Genomic DNA, 20,530 nt, shown 5'->3' on the forward strand with positions numbered 1-20,530 from the left:
AGGCATGACAGGCGGCGGAGCTGAAAACGGCTCGCTACCTAGCTGTCAAAGATGCTCACTTTATTGTGAAGCACCATAAAATTCTCCCGCTCCTGCTTAAGTGCGCGACAGTGTCAAAAAAAGGCCTTTGCTGAACAGTCTTCAAATTCCTCTGTATTTATCACAGCATCTGACGCTGATATTCTGCGTGATTAAAAGAAATCAGCGGCTCCAGCTTTCCCTTCAGACTGCGAGCGCCAGTAGTCATCACGGCGTATAGAATGATGTATTTCAAATGAAGGCATTCATCGCATGTCTGAGTAACGGGGCCCTTCAAAGGGAATGTCGGCGGCGGTGAAGGACGTCAGTGATGCACAGCAGGGAGACCATTTCTGCATCGACCCGAAGTGAGAAGCCTGTGAAGAACAGGTGACACGGAGAATGGAGCCAATCACACTTCTGCTAGATTTTGTGTGTGTGTGTGTGTGTGTGTGTGTGTGTGTGTGTGTGTGTGTGTGTGTGTGTGTGTGTGTGTGTGTGTGTGTGTGTGTTTGTGTCCATTCACACGGGAAAGAACTGACAAGGTGCTGTGTGAGTGTGAAGATAAAGATGAATTTGCTGCAAGGGCGATGTGACAGTGTTTAATTTTGAAAAGGTCAGAGCTGATCCATATTCATTCATCCGCAGGTCAGTGTGTGTGTGTGTGTGAGGGAGAGAGAGATTTGTGATCACAAATTAACATAAACAATGGCACATTTAGAAAAGTGATAAAACTGTCTGGCTTCATTAAGGATGAGACTTTGTTTCGTAGCTACGTACGTAGCTTTCACTTTAGTCTACTGATCAACTTTGTGATGTCACAAAGGGCATAACTACCACTTCCAGAGACAACACCTCCAGCCGGGTGTTCTTTGCTACATTTTGGTTCGTCTCTGTTCAATAAGTCCAACAAATCCTCAGTTTTAGCAGGAAGCTAAAAGCCAGTGTTTTGCAGGAGGCTCGTAACAGAGGGCTAAATTCTTCAGGAGTTTGTAATAATGTCCGAGGCTGCATCCTCCACTGGAGTCCAGGGTGACAAACGAGGATCTGGAAACAAGCGGACGAGTGGCGGCCTGGTGATCTAATTCTCATCGACTGATTGGTTCAGTGTGCAGTGATTTTCTTCCTCCGTATCTTCCTGTAAATTGCCCTTGTAAAACACTACTTACATTCGTTGAGTCGCTTCTGCAACCTGCCAGCTCCAGGCTGCAAACTCAGCGCGTCATCAACTCTGAGGAAGCTCGCAGCCGAGGTCTGGCCCAAGCTGCTGCAGCGTGCGTGGAGCCACTTTATTCAGGGAAACCCTTCCACTCAGACTTTCCTCCACTTCTCTTCACTTTTTTTTAGTCGTGACTCTCTCCGTGCCAACGGACGTTCTCTTTTCCCCTCCTCGGAATGGAACATAAACGCCTTCGTCCTGCCAAAACGTAAAGTGATGAAGTGGAATCATGATTAGAAGCAGCGATGCGGCTGCCGTCAATTGGCTGCGGCTCAGTTGGCGCAGCAGCTGATTGGCCGGCGATGATATGTGCGCTTCACTCCAGGGTCCTGTGTGTCTCTGTTCCTGGACGGTTTGCTGCAAATTATTCCCAATGAGCAGGGCGCGACTGGACAGAAGCTTCACTTCATTTGGAGGAAAGAGACATTTTTGGCTGTTTCCTTGTTGTTTGTTTGTTTGTTTGTTTGTTTAGGGTGCTGAATAAAAACGACTCTGCTCACACAGTTCTGCTCAGAAACTGCAAAGCTCCAGCCTTGGCTGCATCACTTGAGTGGATGATTCTATTTGATTCCGTTTTTTAAATATTGCCTTATAGAATAGGCTGCACAGTTTTCTGATAGTTGCTGCAGAATTTTGCTGCATAATCTGACCCTTTTTCTTTTCTCCGCAAGTCGACAATCCAGTCCTGCAGAAATGTTCTGCCCATTACGACTGATGTTAATGCGGAGGAAACTCTTGCCCAGTCTGGCTCAGAGTCACGGCCGTGCGACTTCACTGCCGTGGCTCTGGGTCACAGTCAGATGGTTGATTTGTGGTTGAACTGTCCCTTTAATGGCTGAGCTGCACCAGTGCCCTCAACCAAACCTTGTGAAATGATGTGAAAGCGACAGCAGGACATGAAGGAGCAGCAGCTGTGTTCCCCACTGTGTGGCCAAGAAAAAAAAAAAAAAATTCTCCAGACGTTCACAACGAGAATTTCTCTTGAAGTGGTGTGAAGAAGACAGGGAATAAGAAGGAAAAGGGAAGTTTTGTTCGCTGGCGTGAAGAGACACAAAGACCACGGTGAACTGTTGCACCTCACAGCTGCTCCTTCCTCCATCCAGGCTGCACACAGCGAGGCAGTGCAACCCATGCTGTGCCTGCGCCGGCGTGCGTGTGTGTGTGTGTTCCTGAACAAACGGCGGATGTGATATGAGACAAACCTCTCTGATCTTCCTCAAACAGAGGGACCGTTTCGTGAAGCTCCTGGATCAGCTGCACAACTCGCTGCGTATCGACCTCTCCACGTACAGAGTGAGTGGCAAGCACCACACACACACACACACACACACACACACACACGCAGCTTCAGGCTATACTACAGATGTGTGCGCTCTCAGTTTGTCTACTCATTCAGAAAAACAAATCAGGTATTTGTTCGTCAGAAGAAGAAATGTTTTCCTCCACTTAGAATTCCGTCTTGTTTTACTACTTCCTGCTGGCTTTTGGCCAGTTTGCCTTCTTCTCAACCACACAGATGCAGACACGAGTATTGATTTTTGAACCCTGTAGGTGGCTGATATCGGTCTGATTTGATTTCTTTTTCGTCCATCATTACTCTTTCCTGCAGTTCTTTCCTGCACTGAGGAGCTTTGGAAATTGGCAGTTGAGGAGGAATACGAAAAATCTAAACAATCAATTGTTTTATCTCCCTGTTTGTGTGTGTGTGTGCGTGCCTGCAGAACAACTTCCCAGCCAGCAGCAAGCCTCGTCTGAGCGACCTCAAGTCGACGGTGGACCTTCTCACCAGCATTACCTTCTTCAGGATGAAGGTACAGAAACAAAACTGAATCAGTGAGATGCAAACACACGCAGATTCATCAGCTGTCAGTTCATTTATTGATTTGTTGCTTTATTTAAAACTTTATTTTGTGGTTGAATTAAAGCGAATGAAAACTCACTGTGTTCCTTTGCAAGAGGACATCTGGCTCTGATTCCTCTTTTTGTCTTGGTCTATCTGCTGCAACCTGCTGCGCTCAGTGAAAAATCACTTGCTGGCCCTTTAAGCTCTCGCTCAGGCCGCCGCTAAAGATGATTTATTTTTTTAAAGTAACTTGAATTTTTGCACGGTGGTCATTTGCGGAGGCCAAAGATGAGGAGAACAGCCAGCAGCAGGATTGATGGAATCGTCCTCCTTAATGTGTCTCAGACTGAGAGTCTGCTGGGAAGCTCAGACCTCTGGCAGGGAGATTGATTCAGCAGCAGCTGCAGTGTGGTGGATGTTGATCTGTGTGTGTGTGTGTGTGTGTGTGTGTGTGTGTGTGTGTGTGTGTGTGTGTGTGTGTGTGTGTGTGTGTGTGTGTGTGACCTGCCACTGCAGGTCCTGGAGCTGCAGAGTCCGCCCAGAGCTGCCAACGTGGTGCGGGACTGTGTGAAGGCCTGTCTGAACTCCACCTACGAGTACATCTTCAACAACTGCCTGGAGCTCTTCAACCATCAGTTCCAGCCTGCCGTCCCTGCCGTGAGTCGTCCTGCAGCCACTCCACTACTGTCACACTGCTGCTGGGACACGTGCACTCTCACACCACACCAGTTCTAGCGAACGTCATTTGAAAAGTCCATTTGTGTTTCCCCACAACCCTGAGTTCAGGAAGAAGCAGGTATTGAAAATGGATGGATGGATTCTCCACTCTCACTTGTTGCTCCTGCTGGCTTTCAGCCTGCCGGTGCATCAGTGAGCTGAGACTGACTGACAGGAGCCTCACTGGCTCTGCTCTCATTAAACCAGTCTTTGATTTGTGTTAAATGAACAACCAGCAATCACCTCCTCCAGCGTGGGAGCACTTCCTCGTCACAAAACCAGGAGGCCTGAAAATGAATTGTAATATTTAATTGCTGTCAAAGCAGAATATTGGTTGATGTTGCAGCCGGGTGTTTTTATTCTATTGGATTTTTTTTTTTTTTTTTTGACCAGTTGTTTTTTTTCCCTCACACATCTATAAATTCTTAATAATCACACTTTTTTTCTCTGGTTCATCATCGCAGTTCAGCCTTCAGAACCATCCAGTTTTGCTTTCTTTAATTTCTTTAGTTTTATTAATTCCTTTTGCAGAATTTGCAGCTGCTGTCAGCCTCAGGTTCTCACGTTTCCTGCTTTCTTTTTACTCCCTTTTGTAGCCGGAGCCAGAGAAGAAGAAAAAGAAGAAGAAGAAAAAGGAAAAAGCAGAAGGTGAAGAGGGAGCGGAGGACGGTGAAGAGGGGGAAGAAGAGGAAGAGGAGGAGGAAGATGAGGAAGAGGAGGAGGAGAAGAAGGAGGAGGAGCCCCAGCCAGAGGAGCAGGGCCCCAGTATCCAGAATCTGGACTTCTGGCCCAAACTCATCACTCTGATCGTGTCCATCATCGAGGAGGACAAGAACTCGTACACGCCCATCATCAACCAGTCAGTGCCGCATTTGTTTCCTCTGACTTGTGGTGTAAAGGCTGTTTTTATGGTGTCATGGTTGCAGATCAACAGGGTTTAAAATGTGTTTGAAGCTTCCAGTATGACGTTGTCACCTGGACGCCGACTAGGAACCTTGTCCACGTCGTTTATACACAGATGTCAACCGTGCAGCCCTGAAGTTAGCTGAGCTTTGGCTGCAGACACCTGCCTGTAGAAACTCCTCTGACTGTCTCCTCCAGGTTTCCTCAGGAGCTCAACGTGGGGAAAGTCAGCGCTGAGGTCATGTGGACGCTGTTTGCTCAGGACATGAAATACGCCCTGGAGGGTAAGAACCGTGTGTGTGTGTGTGTGTGTGTGTGTGTGTGTGTGTGTGTGTGTGTGTGTGTGTGTGTGTGTGTGTGTGTGTGTGTGTGTGTGTGTGTGATAGTGTTGTCATACTGGAGGTCTCGTCTCAGACTTGGAGGCATTGTTACCGGGTCTGGTCTCAGTCTGGGACTGAGCCGACTTGAGATTTTTGATCAAGGAACTCATACAATGAGACTGATCAAGAACAAATACAATAAAGGGGACGTTCTAAAGCCCTTAACGTAAAAAGCTTAACGTAGCTTAATGACCAAAGATGTCCACATGAAATTTGGCGATGATTGATCGCTGTTTTCGGTCATTAAGCTACGTTAAGCTTTTTACGTTGTAAGTGTTTTCGAATGTCCCCTCAGTAATCACATTATAACGTGAAAATTATCAAAAAATTACGTGCTAGTTTCACTTTTTATGTGATAATTTTTACATAATAACATGAAACTTTCACAAAATAACGTGAAAATTATCATGAAATAATGTGGCAGTTTCACGTTATAACATGATACTGAGCCATGTTTTTTTCCTAGGGTGGCAGCAATGCGCTTCCGTATAAAAGCAAAGCAATAAAGCAGCAAAATGTTAAAGAAAATTATTTTAAAAAAAAAACCTTGCTGAAAAGACATTGTTGGTCCATTGATGTAGAAGCAAACCTGGTCAAGATCCCGGTCATTGGTTCTGTTTTGATTTTCTCTCCAGTAGTGTGTGTGTGTGTGTGTGTGTGTGTGTGTGTGTGTGTGTGTGTGTGTGTGTGTGTGTGCGTACGTGCATGTGCATGGGGCCTCTTGCTGCTGTCTTTCCATCAACCTTCTCTCTTCTCTCTGCCATTTCATCTCTTCTAGTTTTGCATAAAATTGACCACTGTCGCTGGAACAACGGTGAGATTTCAGTCCAGTCGACTTCAGTGCGACAGACGTCATCCCCTTTACTCTTGCCAGTTTTGTCGTGGAGTTACTAATAGCTTAATCACGAACCCTAGAAAACATTAGATCATGCTGTATAAGTAACATGAGTTAGAGCTTTTAGAGTCTGATTCATACTCCAATTAAAAATGGAATTTAAGGCATTAAATGAAGGGGGAAATATGGCCAAAATAAAAGTAACGGAGCGAGCTGCAAAACAGTTATTTTTAAAAAAAAGAAAATAAAAAGAAAAGTGACATAAAATGTCATTTTTTATTATTCCACAAGTGCCGACAAGTTCTAGAACTTCCCTTGTTTTCACTCGTTGTCACCAAACATAGCTGCTCTGCTCCAGGCTCTCTCCCTCCGTCTCCCTGTCAGCCCTCCTCACTTCCCCTCCACTCCTCTTGTCTTTCTGACATCCTGTTAAACCGTCATCGTCTCATTCTCTCTCCACTGGTTTGTCGCCACCTCAGCTCCCTCCACCTTTCGCATCCGCAGACTTGATTTCTACGCTGGTAAGATTGTGTGTGTGTGTGTGTGTGTGTGTGTGTGCGTGCGTGAGGCAACCGTAAGATTGCTTAACAAGCCAGCCAGTTCTATTACTCTGCCTTTATATTTCTAAGTGAAATGACCCTCTCCAAAAAACAGATTTTCTACCAAACAGAAAACAAAATCACTTCAAATTTGTTGCCCCCTGTGTGTCCTTGTGTGTGTCCTTGTGTGTGTCCCTGCGTGCGATTGCTTGTGTCCAGAACACGAGAAGCACCGGCTGTGCAAGACGGCCGACTACATGAACCTGCACTTCAAGGTCAAGTGGCTTTACAACGAGTACGTCAAGGAGCTGCCGGCCTTCAGCGACACCGTGGCCGAGTATCCTGCGTAAGACACCACACACACACACACACACACACACACACACACGCAGCACAGCCAGCCCTGTGATTGGCCGGTTCATCTATTTGGGTTAACGAGAGAGCAGCTGAACAATAGAACATTAGAGCTGATAGAGTGGCTGCTAAGTGTGTAATATAGACAGTAGAGTGATGAGAGAGTCTTTTACTCTTCGCTTCTTCTGGAAGTCAATCCCTTTGTGATGTCACAGCAGGTCCTGTTGCCCACCAATGCGTTTGAGTTCACCTGGTTTTCCGTCAGTTGTAGTAGAAAACAGAAGCAGTTTCCTGGCTAATCAACCCTGGGAGTCTCCTCCTCGCAGCACACGGTGATGAAAATTAGAGTGCAGGTCTGAGAAAATGGATGGATTATTGAAAGTGGGGCTGTCAAAAACAAAAGTCAGTCCCACAGCATCCGTCAGCCCAGTGACAGATATTTCCGTCAGATGAAGCAAAGGAAAAGAGAAGAAAGAAGAATTACTAAACCCTTGAGATCCTTGAAAGCCGCCTGATGAAACAGCTCTTTGAAAAAAGTCTAAATCTGGGTCGGCACAAGTACACAGCAGAACATCTAGACCACTTTGTTGTCAATAAAGGAAAAACAAAAACAAATGCTTATAATTAATTCACCCCCATTCCCCAAAAAAAGGTTTTGCGCGAATGTTTGCCAGCAGTGTGGCCGCTTGGCTGACCTGCTGCTGTGCTGTGTCGTCCTCCAGCTGGTTCCTGCAGTTCGTCCTGGCCTGGCTGGCCGAGAACGAGGAGGTGTCCATGGAGTTCATGCACGGAGCGCTGGAGAGGGACAAGAGAGAAGGGGTGAGTCCCTGCAGTGCACCCAGAGCTATCAGCAGGGGGCGTCGCCTCAGCAAGCCAGATAGAAGTTAGCAGTCTTTCTTCTGTGCAACAGCAGCAGTAGTAGAAGGAGCTGCAGTAGTAGAAGGAGAAGTGGTAGTAGTACCATTAGTAACAGCAGCAACAGTGCCAGTAGCAGCAGCAGCAACAGCAGCAGCAGCAGCAGCAGCAGTCTCCTTCCAGTTGAGGTGTTCAGTGGCTTCTTGTTACCAGGCAACGCACGTCCCCTGTCATTGATTGGACTTTTTTGGCTCAGAAAAAAACACTAAGATAATCACACTTTCTCTCCTGGGTTCATCGTCGTAGTTCAGCTGGCAGCAATAACCACTTTGCTTTTGCTTAGTTTTATTTCTTCCTTTTGCAGAATTTCACTGCTGTTGTTCAGCAAGTGCAAACACAAAGCTTTGCCATCCATGAATCATGTTTTTGTCTCTCCTCACAAACTGACTGACTGACTCACTCACTCACTCACACGCTAACTGACTCAGTCGCTCACTCACTAACTTACTCAGTGACTGACTCACTCACTCATTCACTCACTCACTCACTCACTCACTCACTCACTCACTCACTCACTCACTAACTAACTGACTCTCTCAATGACTGACTGACTCACTGTCTGACTCACTTACTGACTTGTTGTCCTGTTTCCTGGCTGCTCCATGCTGCAGTTCCAGCAGACGTCAGAGCACGCCCTCTTCTCCAGCTCTGTGGTGGACATCTTCACGCAGCTCAACCAGAGCTTTGAGATCATCAGGAAGCTGGACTGCCCCGACCCAGCGGTGGTGGGCCAGTACAACCGGCGCTTCGCCAAGGTGAGTGGCTGGACGAATCAAACCCCTGAATCACATCATGTTCTGCCTGCTGTCAGTTCACCACCTGCCTGGAGCTTCTCTTCATTTCCAAGGTAGTTTGTCAGACTCTCTTGCGTTCTCTCTCTCTGTGCTGTCCATTTTAAGGACATCAGGCTTCTGATAGTTAAACAAGGTCTCCTCCCCCCTGAGCACTGCAGAGAAGCAAACTCACTCACAAAGGGGAGTTTTCAAGAAGTTTCTCTGAGGTTTGCGAGTTGGAATTCTGCCTTTAACAACTCTCCCTCTTTGTTCGATGCACTGTGAAGTTCACATCCGCTTCCAGGGTTTCAAACTCTAAAGAGGTTTTAGGATTATTTTTTTAGGGGGTTCTAGGTATTTTCTCCAGTGGCATAATGCAGATTGTGTTTTGTTATTAAACCTATAACTCTCCCCCCCCCCCGACCCTCTACTCCTCGTCAAATTAATGTTAGACCGCTGCTTTTAGGCACCGCCATTAAATCTAATAAGCCTTTCTCTGCAAAAGATCTATGCTCACTTAAATATGTGTGTGTGTGCGTGTGCATGCGCACGTGCGTCTGTGTGTGTTATGCTCCGATCAATACGGCTCTTTGCAGAGTAAAGAATGGCTGCTGTGGTCCATCACTCTGTCTCGTCCATCTTTCTTCTCCCCATTTTCTGCCACTTCTCCCCTCGTCTCTCATCTCCTTTGTTTGACTTTCTTCTCCTCCTGCAGCGGCAGCAGCAGCAGCAGCTGCGGCCTGTTTGCTGCCGCCCTGCTCTCCGTCTCCTGCTTCTTCTTCTGTCCTCAGACATGTTTCCAGATATATTAGACTCATGTGTCCTCCCTTTCTGCCCGTCTCCTACATCAGAAGTGTGTGTGCATACTTTTGACTGTTAGTGTATTAGTGTATGTGCATATATGTGTATATGTATGTATACATATATAGGCATATATAGACAAATAGGCGAAAAGAGAGGCAGGAAATGAGAACTTTCCAAATACATATGTATATATATATATATAAATATATATGTATATATATATATATATATATATATATATATATATATATATATATATATATATATATATATATATATATATATATAAATATATATATATATATATATATATATATATATATATATAAATATATATATGTATATATATATATATGTATGTATATATATATATATATGTATATATATGTATATATATATATATATATATATATATATATATATGTATATATATATATATATATATATTAGATTACATACATAAATATTTTTTATATATACATACATATACATATACATATACATATACATATACATATACATATATACATATCATTTTCTTTGCGTGTGAAGTTCAGCCAGCAGACTGGGCAGCAGCCAGCCAGCCAGCCGGTGATACAGGCTGCATGTTTAATGCATGAGCGCTGACTCAGACGCTGTGAGGGATGAATTAACTCTTGAAAACAGCCCTCAGGGCTGCTTCAAAATAACAAACGTCACATCCATCTCGAAAGGCCGCCTGGGCTAAAGGCCGCTGGGCCCTGGCAGAACCCGCTGGATGGATTTCTGACCTGCATCAATATTTGCAGAAGCATTATTTGTCCTGAAATATTCAGGACATCTGTTTTGGGTTTCTATATTTCACTGGCGCCTTGTTTTCTTCTCACTGTGAGCGGCGGACTTGCGCTCCACGCTGATAGAAAATCTTAGAATGAAGGAATAAAAAACCCAGCAATTATTTATATTATCTGATTTTATTTTCAACTACAATACGCACAGTCGTGCTTCATCCCAGCAGAATAATTGGAAGCTCGTTGTCAAACTCATCATAATACATTTTATTTGCTAGAGCGCCTTCCACGACACTCAAGGTCGCCTTCCAGAAAACTAAAAATACAAAATACCAGAGATAAAAATACGAAAAAGGATGCAACAAAAACACAAATAAAATGCATTGGAATACATTCAAAGAATTGTATATAATGGTAGTGTAATTTGTCTGGTGGGGTGAGCAAATTTGAAGAAATGGGTTTGGAGTTTGAGAATTTGAACAGGGAGACAGAAGTGGGGTTTGCGGAGGTCATGGCAGTGAGAGTGAATTCCAGAGTTCATCATCTCACTCAGTTCACAGTGAAGCAGCAACTAGTTTGTGATGCTGTCAAGTGGAGAAAAGCCGAGTTCAGGTTGCAGAGTCCCGATCTGGAGACACCAGCTCATCTGCTGCAGAGACCACTCTCCCACATTGCTTCTGCTTTTCAACTTCTTGCAGTAACCATCTCCAATGTGTGTGTTTGTGTTTTGGCAGACCATCACCAAAGTGCTGCTGCAGTACTGCGCCCTGCTGGCCAAGAGCTTCCCCTCCTACTGTGAGAAGGAGAAGATAGTGAGTACTGGTTCTCCTCCTCCACCTCCTCACCCAGACCTCCTCCATGTGCTGGAGTGTCCACTCTGTTTTGTCGTGACTTTTCCTTCCCCACACCAGCCTTCTATTGCTGATGTTGTTGCTGTTGGTCTTCCCGCAGCCGTGCGTGCTGATGAACAACATCCAGCAGATGAGGGTCCTGCTGGAGAAGATGTTTGAGTCCATGGGAGCAAAACAGGTAAGCGCTGAAACATGCAGGCGTGACAATGACAGAATCTCAGAGAGTGGGACACGTTGCCCTTTGTGACATCATAGAGGGTCGATTTCCCCAGAGCTGAGAGTTTAAACACAGTTCTTTTTGCACTTTTTTGCATTTCATTTCACTTTCACTTTGTCAGAAAATGTTGGAGGTCAATTTTTTTCAGAATACGACTCCTTTAAAAACTGTCTTGAAACATTCAGACGTTTCTGCAGCGTTGCATCTTGGGAGCTGTGTTGTCGTACTTCTCAACCAGAAGACTGTGTGTTGGGTTACTGCTGTTAGTTGGACTTTTCATTGTTGTGTCTGAAAAGAAATTAAAATGCTTTCTTGAGCGCAAGTGTGAGTTTGGTGCATCGGTTCCTCTAGTGGGTGTGTTGTTGTTGCTGCTGCTGTTGTTGTTGTAGTAAAACTCAACGCTGAAGTGCGACAGCGTGACACAGCACTGCGCTGACTTGGCGCCATTAGACATCTTGCAGGAACTTGGCCTTATGTTGTGACTCACACACCTCAGTCGGCAGCAGCTCCTTCCTAACAGAAGGCTTCCTGCACACTTTAACTGAGCTGTGGTTGTGGGTGGTGCGGATGTGTCCCTGCGGAGGTTCTGCAGCCGCACAGCACCACACACTCAGGTTGTGTGTGTGTTGATGGTATGGCTTGGAGCGATGTCCCTTGAATCAGTGGCAACTTTTCTGCCTACAGATCACTGCTGAGGAGGAGAGGGTAGGTCCAGGTTTCTGCCCCCACTCCACTCCCACCCTCACCTCCTTCCCAACCAGTTATACATGTGTAGATATAGATAGATAGATATAGATAGACATCAATAGAGGTATTGTCACAGTACAGAACCCGCCCTGAACCTCCTGCCTCTCAAACACCTGTGACCTGTGGTGTGTGTCGTCCTCTAAGACCCCAGTCTATCCAGGATAAAAACACCCCTAACCCCCCGCCCCAACCCTCCTCACTCCATACACTCCCATCTCACTCCGTACACTCCCAGATAGAAACCATTTTCTAATAAAAATCTGTGCTTTCTACACCAAAAAACAAACAAAGCTTGAGAACGAAGAGGAGCCGGAAGACTTTGACGAAGAGGTGGGTCGAGCAGACCAGCAGTCTTTTATCTCTCCATCCCCCCCCATTTTTCCCGCCCTAAAACCAAGTCTCTGGCGTCGCTCTTGTGTTTTTTCACATGGCTCACAGCCAAAAGAAGGCAGAACATTTGTGTCTTTTTGAATTTCCGTTTCAATTCAAATATTTGTTCCATGTGTTTCTGCCTTGACCAGGCCATGAGTGAGAACGGAGGGGAAGATAACATGGTGGGTTGCAGCAGATAAACACACCTTTCTTTTGTTTTGTTTCTTTGTATTTAAATAACCAATTTGTTTTGTTTTGGATTTTCTTATTGTTATTCTCGGCCTCCAGTCAGAAGATTCCAAGGTGAGGCAGGGATTCTGACTGATTCCTCCACTTTTATTTTCCCATTGTTTTATCTCTTTAAAAGTCCTCTTCCAGTCGTCATATTGTTTATTTATTAACCTCTCGTTCTGATTTCTCAACCTTTTGCGCATGTCGACAGTCTGGTTGCTCAGACTCAGAGGGATCTGAGGTAAGAGCAAATCACGGGAGAAAAAAAAAGCTCAAAATCTGAAAAAAAAAAAATATATATCAATTTTGTACATCTTCTGCAAATATAAAGTCTCATCACATTTGGAAGAAAATCATTTATTATTCATTCTTTCTTTTTTTTTTTCTTTTTTTTAGCATAGACACATTCACATTACGAACTGGACCTTGAGTCTGTTAATAATAAAAAACCAATCAAATCATTTTGTAGGTCTCAAGAAACTCAGTGTGTTTGTGACTGCAGGGATGTTTTCCAGTCTGATTCACCTGCTCAGAGCCTCAGGGAAACATTTCAATAACTTTTGCAATTATTTCAAAATGTTCAACCTTGTGCTGGTTCCACTCATCCACCCTAAAATATAAAAACAAAACCAAATGACTAAATAAAAGCCTTCTTCCTGTGGAGACACTCTAAACTCACTTTGGGCCGAGCGCGAACACACACTCACTCGCTCCTCCAGTAAACGGCTAATTGAGCAGACAGTGGTGCTGCCAGATAATTGAATTTGACGGAGCATAAAGAGAGTGAGAGAGAGAGGCAGTAAAAGTGGGCGGCCAACCGCGGAGTCACATTCAGAGCAGACAGACTGAGAGACAGAGGAGGAATGAGGGAGAATTTAAAAGGTGCTTCTTTGGTGACAGCAGAATCATTAGAGCTCCGGTGTTCCACCACAACCTGGTTAATTCTGTCAAGACACACACACACACACACACACACACACACACACACACACACACACACACACACACACACACACACACACACACCAGAGAATTAGAAGGTTTTGTGTTTTAGGTGTGTCATTATAGGGCACTGACTGCACACTCGCAGGCAGAACTGAGGCTAAGCGTTGTCTTCCTGCCCTCTGCCCTCAGGTGGATAACAAGGAGAAGGAGGAGAAGGTTTGTCGGTCTGACCGCACTCTGCTCTTTGTGTTTAGCTGTGAGAACCCTCCCTCTGACTATCACACTGCTTATTATTTCAAATGAAATAGTTCCTTTTCTTCCCAACCCTACTTCCTCCCGACCCGCTCGGCTCCTTTACTTCCTGCGATGCTCAGACTGATTGGAAACATCGGCCAGTTCATCATCCCGTTAGGTTTAGTTTCATACGAGTTCACAGGCTTTTTTTTTTATGTGATACAAATTTAAACTGTGGCAAAGTTGAACTAGTCCTTTAAAAAGATCATCCCATATCAGTTCTAATTAGATTTTTCTAGGCCTGAGTTTGTTCCAAGAACCCACCGGTGACAGTGTGACATGAGCAGATCTGCTGCAGCCTCTGCACAAGTTGTCATGAGAGAAAAAGCTTCATAAATAGCAGCGACTCGCTTCCGCTCGGATGATCAATGGACCTGTTGCACCGCCGCCACCATCTCCTCTCACAGCGGCGGGGAACGCTGAGGGGCGTCTCTCTGCTGGGAAGCAGCAGGCGCTGGCTGGGAGAGTCTGAGCCGTCTTCAATCTCAGCTCTCCCTTCTGCTCTGGGATGCTCTGCCTGGGTTTTTTTTAGTTTTTTCTGTTGCGCTGAAAGCAGCCGCTCACCGTCTGCGCACCCTGTAGGAGAGGACGTGTTGACTTCCTCCCTGTCCAATTAGCTGTGAGCGTGTTGCTGTCAGTGTAGCCTGACTCCCTCACCTCGTCCTCTCCTCGTGTTGTCATGTTGAGTGTGTTTGTGAGCTCCTCTCCTCCACGTCTTGACGTTCCCTCACCCGTCCATTCCTGTCACTGTTACACTGTTGGTTCTACGTCTTTTACCATAATACTCCTTTGTGTCATTTCCAACATTTTTTTTTCCCGACGCAGAAACTTGATGATAAGGAAAAGGTGAGTGGCGACGGGCTCGCGCTCTTATTCAGGCTTCCCTTTTTTGAAAAAACAATTTTTTTTGGCCCAGTAGTTGTGGGCCAACTGTGGTCTGCTGCTGCTTCTGAAGCTCTCAGAAGGCTCCACAGTCTGCAGGCTTCCTTCACAAACTCATCATGCTAAAAAAAAAAAAAAAAATAGTGGAGTGAAGTCCAACAGATTCACTTCTTCTTCCTTAACCTGATTATTTATCACCGTCTTAAGGTGTATTTTGTGATCCAGCACAGCTGGTTGAAAACACATAAACAGCTGCTGAGAGATGGCACATTGTGGCTGATTGCTGCTCTCAGGAAAAAGCTTCAGCGGTTGCCGAGTCACAACTGTTGTGAGTCACTTGTTAACTGTTCGCCTCACCACATTGTGTGTTTGTGTGTGTGTGTGCATGTGTGCGTGACCTTGCAGGCGGAAAAGACAGACAAGGAAAAGCAGGTTTGTTTGTTTATCATCACCGCCACCTTATTATTATTCTGTTTTAGCCTCTAATCTCTGCGGATTCTTTGTACACAACACATTTTAGAAGCCCATAACATTTTTTGCCTTCAGTGCAGCCCTTTAAAGGTCCCGTGTTGTGCAAATTTTCAGATTTATTATGTTTTACCATGACATCTACTGGGGCAACGTTGCATTGAAGGAAAAAACAAACCACAACAAAAAAATCTCCAGAAAAGCAAATTATTTAACCGCCGGTTTACAGCCTGCAGCTAAAATGCTGGATTCAGCCTCCTGCTGAAGCTGATGTCCAGTGTGTTAAGAAGGGGACAAAAACAAGGCGTAGGAGTCAGAGGGCGGAGCCAACACGTGGCTGGGAGTTTTCAGTGAGCCCTTCGTGACATCGCCAAGTGCTGATTCTCAGAGCTGCACTTTTAACAACACATTCTGAGAGGCAGAGGATGGGCTTGAGACAGACTGTATTAATTTTTTTTATTAGAATCTGTTGATGGAAGAAATTTTAAATAACATGGGACCTCTCACTTCTCACCGCTGTGCCAGTAGATTTGGTTTGAGGCGACTAATGATGTTTACTTTGTGTTCTCACTCCTTTGCTGCTTGGTTCTTTAAGGAGGAAAATAAGAGCAAACAGGTGGGTGAAGGCAGAGGATTCAGAGTCTCGCTTCTGAGAGCCTGTGGTGCTCAATCACCGCGGCGGCAAAAACAGATTTGGAAGATTTGAGCGACAGCCGTAATTTAACGTCACGTTAAATTTTGACTTTTCCAGCAAGATCATTAGGGGTCACTCATTTGAATTGCATTGAGTTCAAATGTGTTTTAACTACATTTTCTACTTATTGAAGCTCAGGTCTTCTCTAAACTGTATCAGTCAGTCTTTATTTGGGCTTTTGGGGACGTTAGTTGGAATGTGTTTTGCTCCAAACATTGTGCACTGCCGTCATCTCCACCGGCATCTTGTATCAGGAGAAAACCTGAGGACAGCAGAAGTGTTTTGACTCGTTTCTTCTTATCGTTATTTTTCTTTTCCCGCTTTCAGTCAAAGGAGGAAGTCAACAAGGTTTGTTTTCCCCTCTGCAGTCGAGTCCCTTGCAGCTTCTCCTTCAGACCTCTTGTGGTATTTGTAGACGTGAGTCTCTCCGTGAACCCGCTGCGACAGGATCAGCACCAGTTCACAGGAGCTGCGACAGGATCAGACCTGGTTCGCAGCAGGTGCAGCAGGTTCAGCTAATTAAAGATAATAACGAGGCTATTTTTGGGGACAATTTCCTGCAAACCGCTGAGATAACAGCGGCACTTTGACTCTGTTTGACCTGAGCAGAAGATCCATCAGCGTCATCGTCTGTACCTGTCGGCCTCTCTGATTGGCTGCCTTGAAAAAAAGCATCAGTCAGTGCAGTTTGTCTCCTGTGTTTACCTGCGGCTGGTGGGTTTTCACCGTCATCGCCGATAATGACTGATGCAGAAAACATGCAGTTTGGGCTCAGCTGGGTTTTACTTGGTCTCTCTTTGCTTTGCGTTTCGCCAACGTGGTTTTGATATTTCAATTATTTCCTGGCACCCTCTTCGTTTGACCCCACTTCCTGTGTCCCACTTCCTCTTTCCTATTGGCTGTTGGTGACAAGTGTTTGCAGTCTGGGGACTCACTACTCACTTGTATCCAGAGTCAACCTTACAGCTTTCCAGTTTTTTTCTGCAACTGCACAGTTGAAAATATGTTTAAGTATATTATACAAATTCATCCACATTTCGCTCTTTCTTCACAGAGTTAATATGTGTATATTAATGTATTTCATTTGGAATTGGACCCAAACAAGACTTTAAAAAATGAGTGGTTTTGTAGTTTTTGACGATAGTTTATCGTTGTAAATATTTGACAATTTGATTTGTCCCAAAACAAACCATACTGGCGTCCCTGAACGCCTCAACCTGCGTGTCTGTTTTGACTGTTTGTGTCCCTTTTCAAGTCATGTGACTATCTGTCTGTGTCCTTTTGCCTTTTTGTCCTCAATTTATTTTTCTTTTCTTGCCTTTTCTTTTGTTTCTGGGAAGACTGAAGCCACTGCTGCCACAAAGAAGGTACATTTTAGTGTCATAGTAGGAGATTGTAGAGAAATGAGAGTTGGCCTTATTGGTATAGGTGCTTATTGTTTATTAAGGACACTTCATATTTCAGGCTGCGTTGAAAAAGTGTAAAGTGTGTGTGTGTGTGTGTGTGTGTGTGTGTGTGTGTGTGTGTGTGTGTGTGTGTGTGTTTGTTTAAGCTATTCCTCTCCACTACGATGGCTCATTTTCATCACAGTCTAATTTTAAAATGTTTATCGTCTATTGTGTTTCTTCTTCTGGTGGGCTCCAAATCTCCAATATCTGACAGCAAGCAGTTAAAGAACAAATTCATCACACCTAAACCTAGAGTATAACCAGTGCCAGATTCACATTTTCCTTTTGTTAGTTTGCATGCATTGACAAGTTTGGAAGGCGCTGATCCTCTCAGTGCCACTTCAAACATGCCTCCACTCACTTACTGATTCCCATCATGTCTGCTTCAACACAAACTCGAGTCGACTCAATTCTTGAGTATTTGCTCTCGACTCTGTCACCGCAACATTTTCCAATTAAATTCTAATATATTCTAAACTCGCTCTCCCAAAAAGTCGCTTTAATTGCTCGTCCTGGAAGTTTCCCCCACTGAGCTCCGCTGCAGCTAATAACACAGTTTGTGCAGGCAGGCCACTCCAGGACACTCCATCCCTGAATCAGCTCGCCATTTAGCTGCTGTAATGGGTGGCGCGCACAAGCAGCCCGGCCTGCTAACGAGCATTAATACCTCTCCGCAGCAGGATGAAGCTGAGCTCTATGCACTGGAGCGGGGCTGCAAAGAGTTTATTCATTGTTTTATTGAATTTCAATATGATGGATGTGCTGTTGCTCTTTGTCATCGCGTGTATCTGATTAGACGGAACAAACCTGGTTACAGGACCATGAAGCCTTTTTAACGAGCACCCAATTGGCAATTTAGCCAATATAACCATGTAATCACAAATAACCAATCCTACTGAAAAAAGATTCACTTTGCTAATTTTGTCAAACAATAATCTGCACGTCAGGCCTGTCAACTAACCTCCCAGGAAAAACGGAAGAGAAGTCCATCTGCTCTCCTTTGATTGCTCCTCCCTTTGTCCAGTGTGAGCTAAAACCTGCGGAAGCAGGAGTCAGATAAAAATCTAATTGAATTTAAAGATGGAAAGAAAACAACTAATAGGAGTGTCTTGCTCTCTCCAGGTGAAGACTTTGTATTGAAGTGTCAGGGTAATGGTGACGGTGTGATTTACTTTTTCCCTGCAAATCCCCGTAAAGGTCGGATTCGTCGCGACGCCTCTGGCACATTTCTCTTACTAGTCACAGCCAAACAGAGTAGAACAGAGTCCCAGTCATCTCACCTGATGAACTGATTTATTCATCCACCTCACTTTCTTCATCAGCATCCTGCTATCATTGTTTGCTAATGCTACTAGCATCATTATATCTAGGGATGCACCGATGACACCGATACTTTTCAACCCTTAATCCGTACAGAATCAGTACGGATACCCGGTACTGGTATCAGTATTGGTACATCCCTAATGGAATCCGCTCAGGCCGCCAACCAGAGCTGCAGACTCGGCACTCATGTCACGTTCATGCGACTGAGCCCAAAGTTGCCGAAAGTTTTGCTTTGCTGTTTTCTCCTCAGCGATTCATATTGACCAAAAAATAAAGATCAGAAAATTACCTGAAGTTACCTGATGTGCTTCTCCACTGGCGAATCCGCTCAAAAGCCCCTCCCCCCTCTCTGACTTATAAAAGAAGCTTTTATCTGAGGATGAAGCGATGCCTCCCACTGTCAAATCGATGCCACTCGATGTACAAAAGCAGACGTCTCACCTCTCGCTGTGTATTTCTGCGCCAGCGTTTCTCCTCAATGCTCCTGCAAAGTAAAGTGCTCATTTCGGATGCTGCTGAGTGGCCCAATCAGCTTGGCATCTTCTTCTTTTTTCTTGTGATGATTTTTTTTCTTCTTTTTACTTCTTTGGCTGTTTAGTACAAAACTTTGAAATCTGGATTTCACTCAACATCTTTCGCCTCGTTTTCTGTACACATTTGCCGTGTCCTGGCGCCACACGCATACACACAAATGTCCTCACAGTGTTGTATTAACAGGTACAAACACACACACACACACACACACATGGTTTTCAGCCTTAAGTGGTTGTTGACTCTCGTTCATCATCCATCCACACTGCTGCATTATTCGGTTTCCCGCTGGTCCTCGTCTCTCCCAGCTTCTATCTATCGAGTGTCTGGAGTCGGGTTCAACTGTTCAGCAGTTCACACGCTGTCAAATATCACCCGTGTGTTTTTAGAAGTGAGATGGAGCAGAAGGGCAAATGTGGCAAATTCATCGGGGGGAAAAAAGTCTGCGGTGCAATAAAATACTGAATTAATACTCCTCACTCGGCTGCATCTGGGTCGCGTCATGAAAAAAAAAATATTTCCAAGTTTAAGTTTAGTCCAGTGTGCTGTCAACGCACACAGCTCTTTTGCCTGACCTTGCATTCCTTATAAGCCTATAAACAAACCAGTATATCTCTCAATTATAGAACACAATAGAACAGAATAAATCTTTGTTGTCCACCAGGGTGGAAAACTGTGTTTTCCTCACCGACACAGCAGGCAACAAGAAAGACAAGGACGGCAACAACAATAAAGGCACCTTAAGAGATGAAATACTGAATCATTAAATAAGACTTGGTTGGCTGTGTGGAGCCGTCCAGGTGGGCTGACGGTGGAAGTTCTAACGGAGCTGCTCGCCACCTCTGACTCGCTGCCGCCTTGTTTGTCTCGGCTGCAGATGGACTCGGAGGCGGCTGACGTCCTCAACGAGCTGCAGGTGAAGCTCAGCACCGTCCTGGACAACTTCAGCACCGTCTTTGCCAAGAGGTACGTCGTAACACACACACACTCACACACACACAGGTCTCCGCTCTACAAGTCTCTACAAGACAAAAAATAAATAAAGAAATCTATATCCACAGCGCAGTAGAGTTTTGAATAGAAGTCATAAAAGTCAAGTCGGCATCTTTATATAAATATGAAGTATTTTATGTACAAAATAATGTTCCAAGTATATTCGACATTGGCACATTAGAATAATGATCACTTCTGTACATACGTCTTCATATTTCACATTACGTCCATGGAAAAGGTCGAGCTATATCTGCTGTATACGTGCGTGGAGGTCTTGGCTGAGTGCAGCTCGTCTCCCTGCAGCTTTCAGACTCGCATCAACGGCTGCATGCGTCAGATGGCAGAGATCCTGTACCAGATCAGAGGGCCTCCCAACCACAACACGGCCGAGGCCGACGCCGACGCCATGCTGAGGCCTCTCATGGAGTTCCTGGATGGGAAGTAAGGGAAAGAGCCGCAAAAGA

At 44.9% G+C, this 20,530-nt stretch overlaps 1 protein-coding gene across 9 annotated transcripts in view; it reads left to right on the plus strand.

Moving 5' to 3' along the window:
• LOC142902074 (protein unc-13 homolog B-like) overlaps window positions 1-20,530 on the plus strand; it is a 104,737-nt gene that overhangs the window by 79,187 nt on the left and 5,020 nt on the right. For 7 of the 9 annotated variants that reach the window (XM_076046887.1, XM_076046884.1, XM_076046890.1 and 4 more), the window contains 13 exons: window positions 2,462-2,530; window positions 2,959-3,048; window positions 3,597-3,737; window positions 4,394-4,656; window positions 4,899-4,984; window positions 6,674-6,800; window positions 7,531-7,627; window positions 8,335-8,478; window positions 10,805-10,882; window positions 11,022-11,099; window positions 17,112-17,138; window positions 19,951-20,039; window positions 20,370-20,507. In XM_076046887.1, the coding sequence (XP_075903002.1) occupies window positions 2,462-2,530; window positions 2,959-3,048; window positions 3,597-3,737; window positions 4,394-4,656; window positions 4,899-4,984; window positions 6,674-6,800; window positions 7,531-7,627; window positions 8,335-8,478; window positions 10,805-10,882; window positions 11,022-11,099; window positions 17,112-17,138; window positions 19,951-20,039; window positions 20,370-20,507 (1,427 nt within the window). The remainder of the gene's footprint in view (window positions 1-2,461; window positions 2,531-2,958; window positions 3,049-3,596; window positions 3,738-4,393; window positions 4,657-4,898; window positions 4,985-6,673; window positions 6,801-7,530; window positions 7,628-8,334; window positions 8,479-10,804; window positions 10,883-11,021; window positions 11,100-17,111; window positions 17,139-19,950; window positions 20,040-20,369; window positions 20,508-20,530) is intronic. The other 2 variants (XM_076046886.1, XM_076046892.1) reach the window with 1 other exon arrangement.

Source organism: Nelusetta ayraudi, unplaced genomic scaffold, assembly GCF_046127955.1.
Source record: "Nelusetta ayraudi isolate G7.1 ecotype Tasmania unplaced genomic scaffold, CSIRO-AGI_Nayr_v1 ptg000092l, whole genome shotgun sequence".
NCBI lineage: Eukaryota > Metazoa > Chordata > Actinopteri > Tetraodontiformes > Monacanthidae > Nelusetta > Nelusetta ayraudi.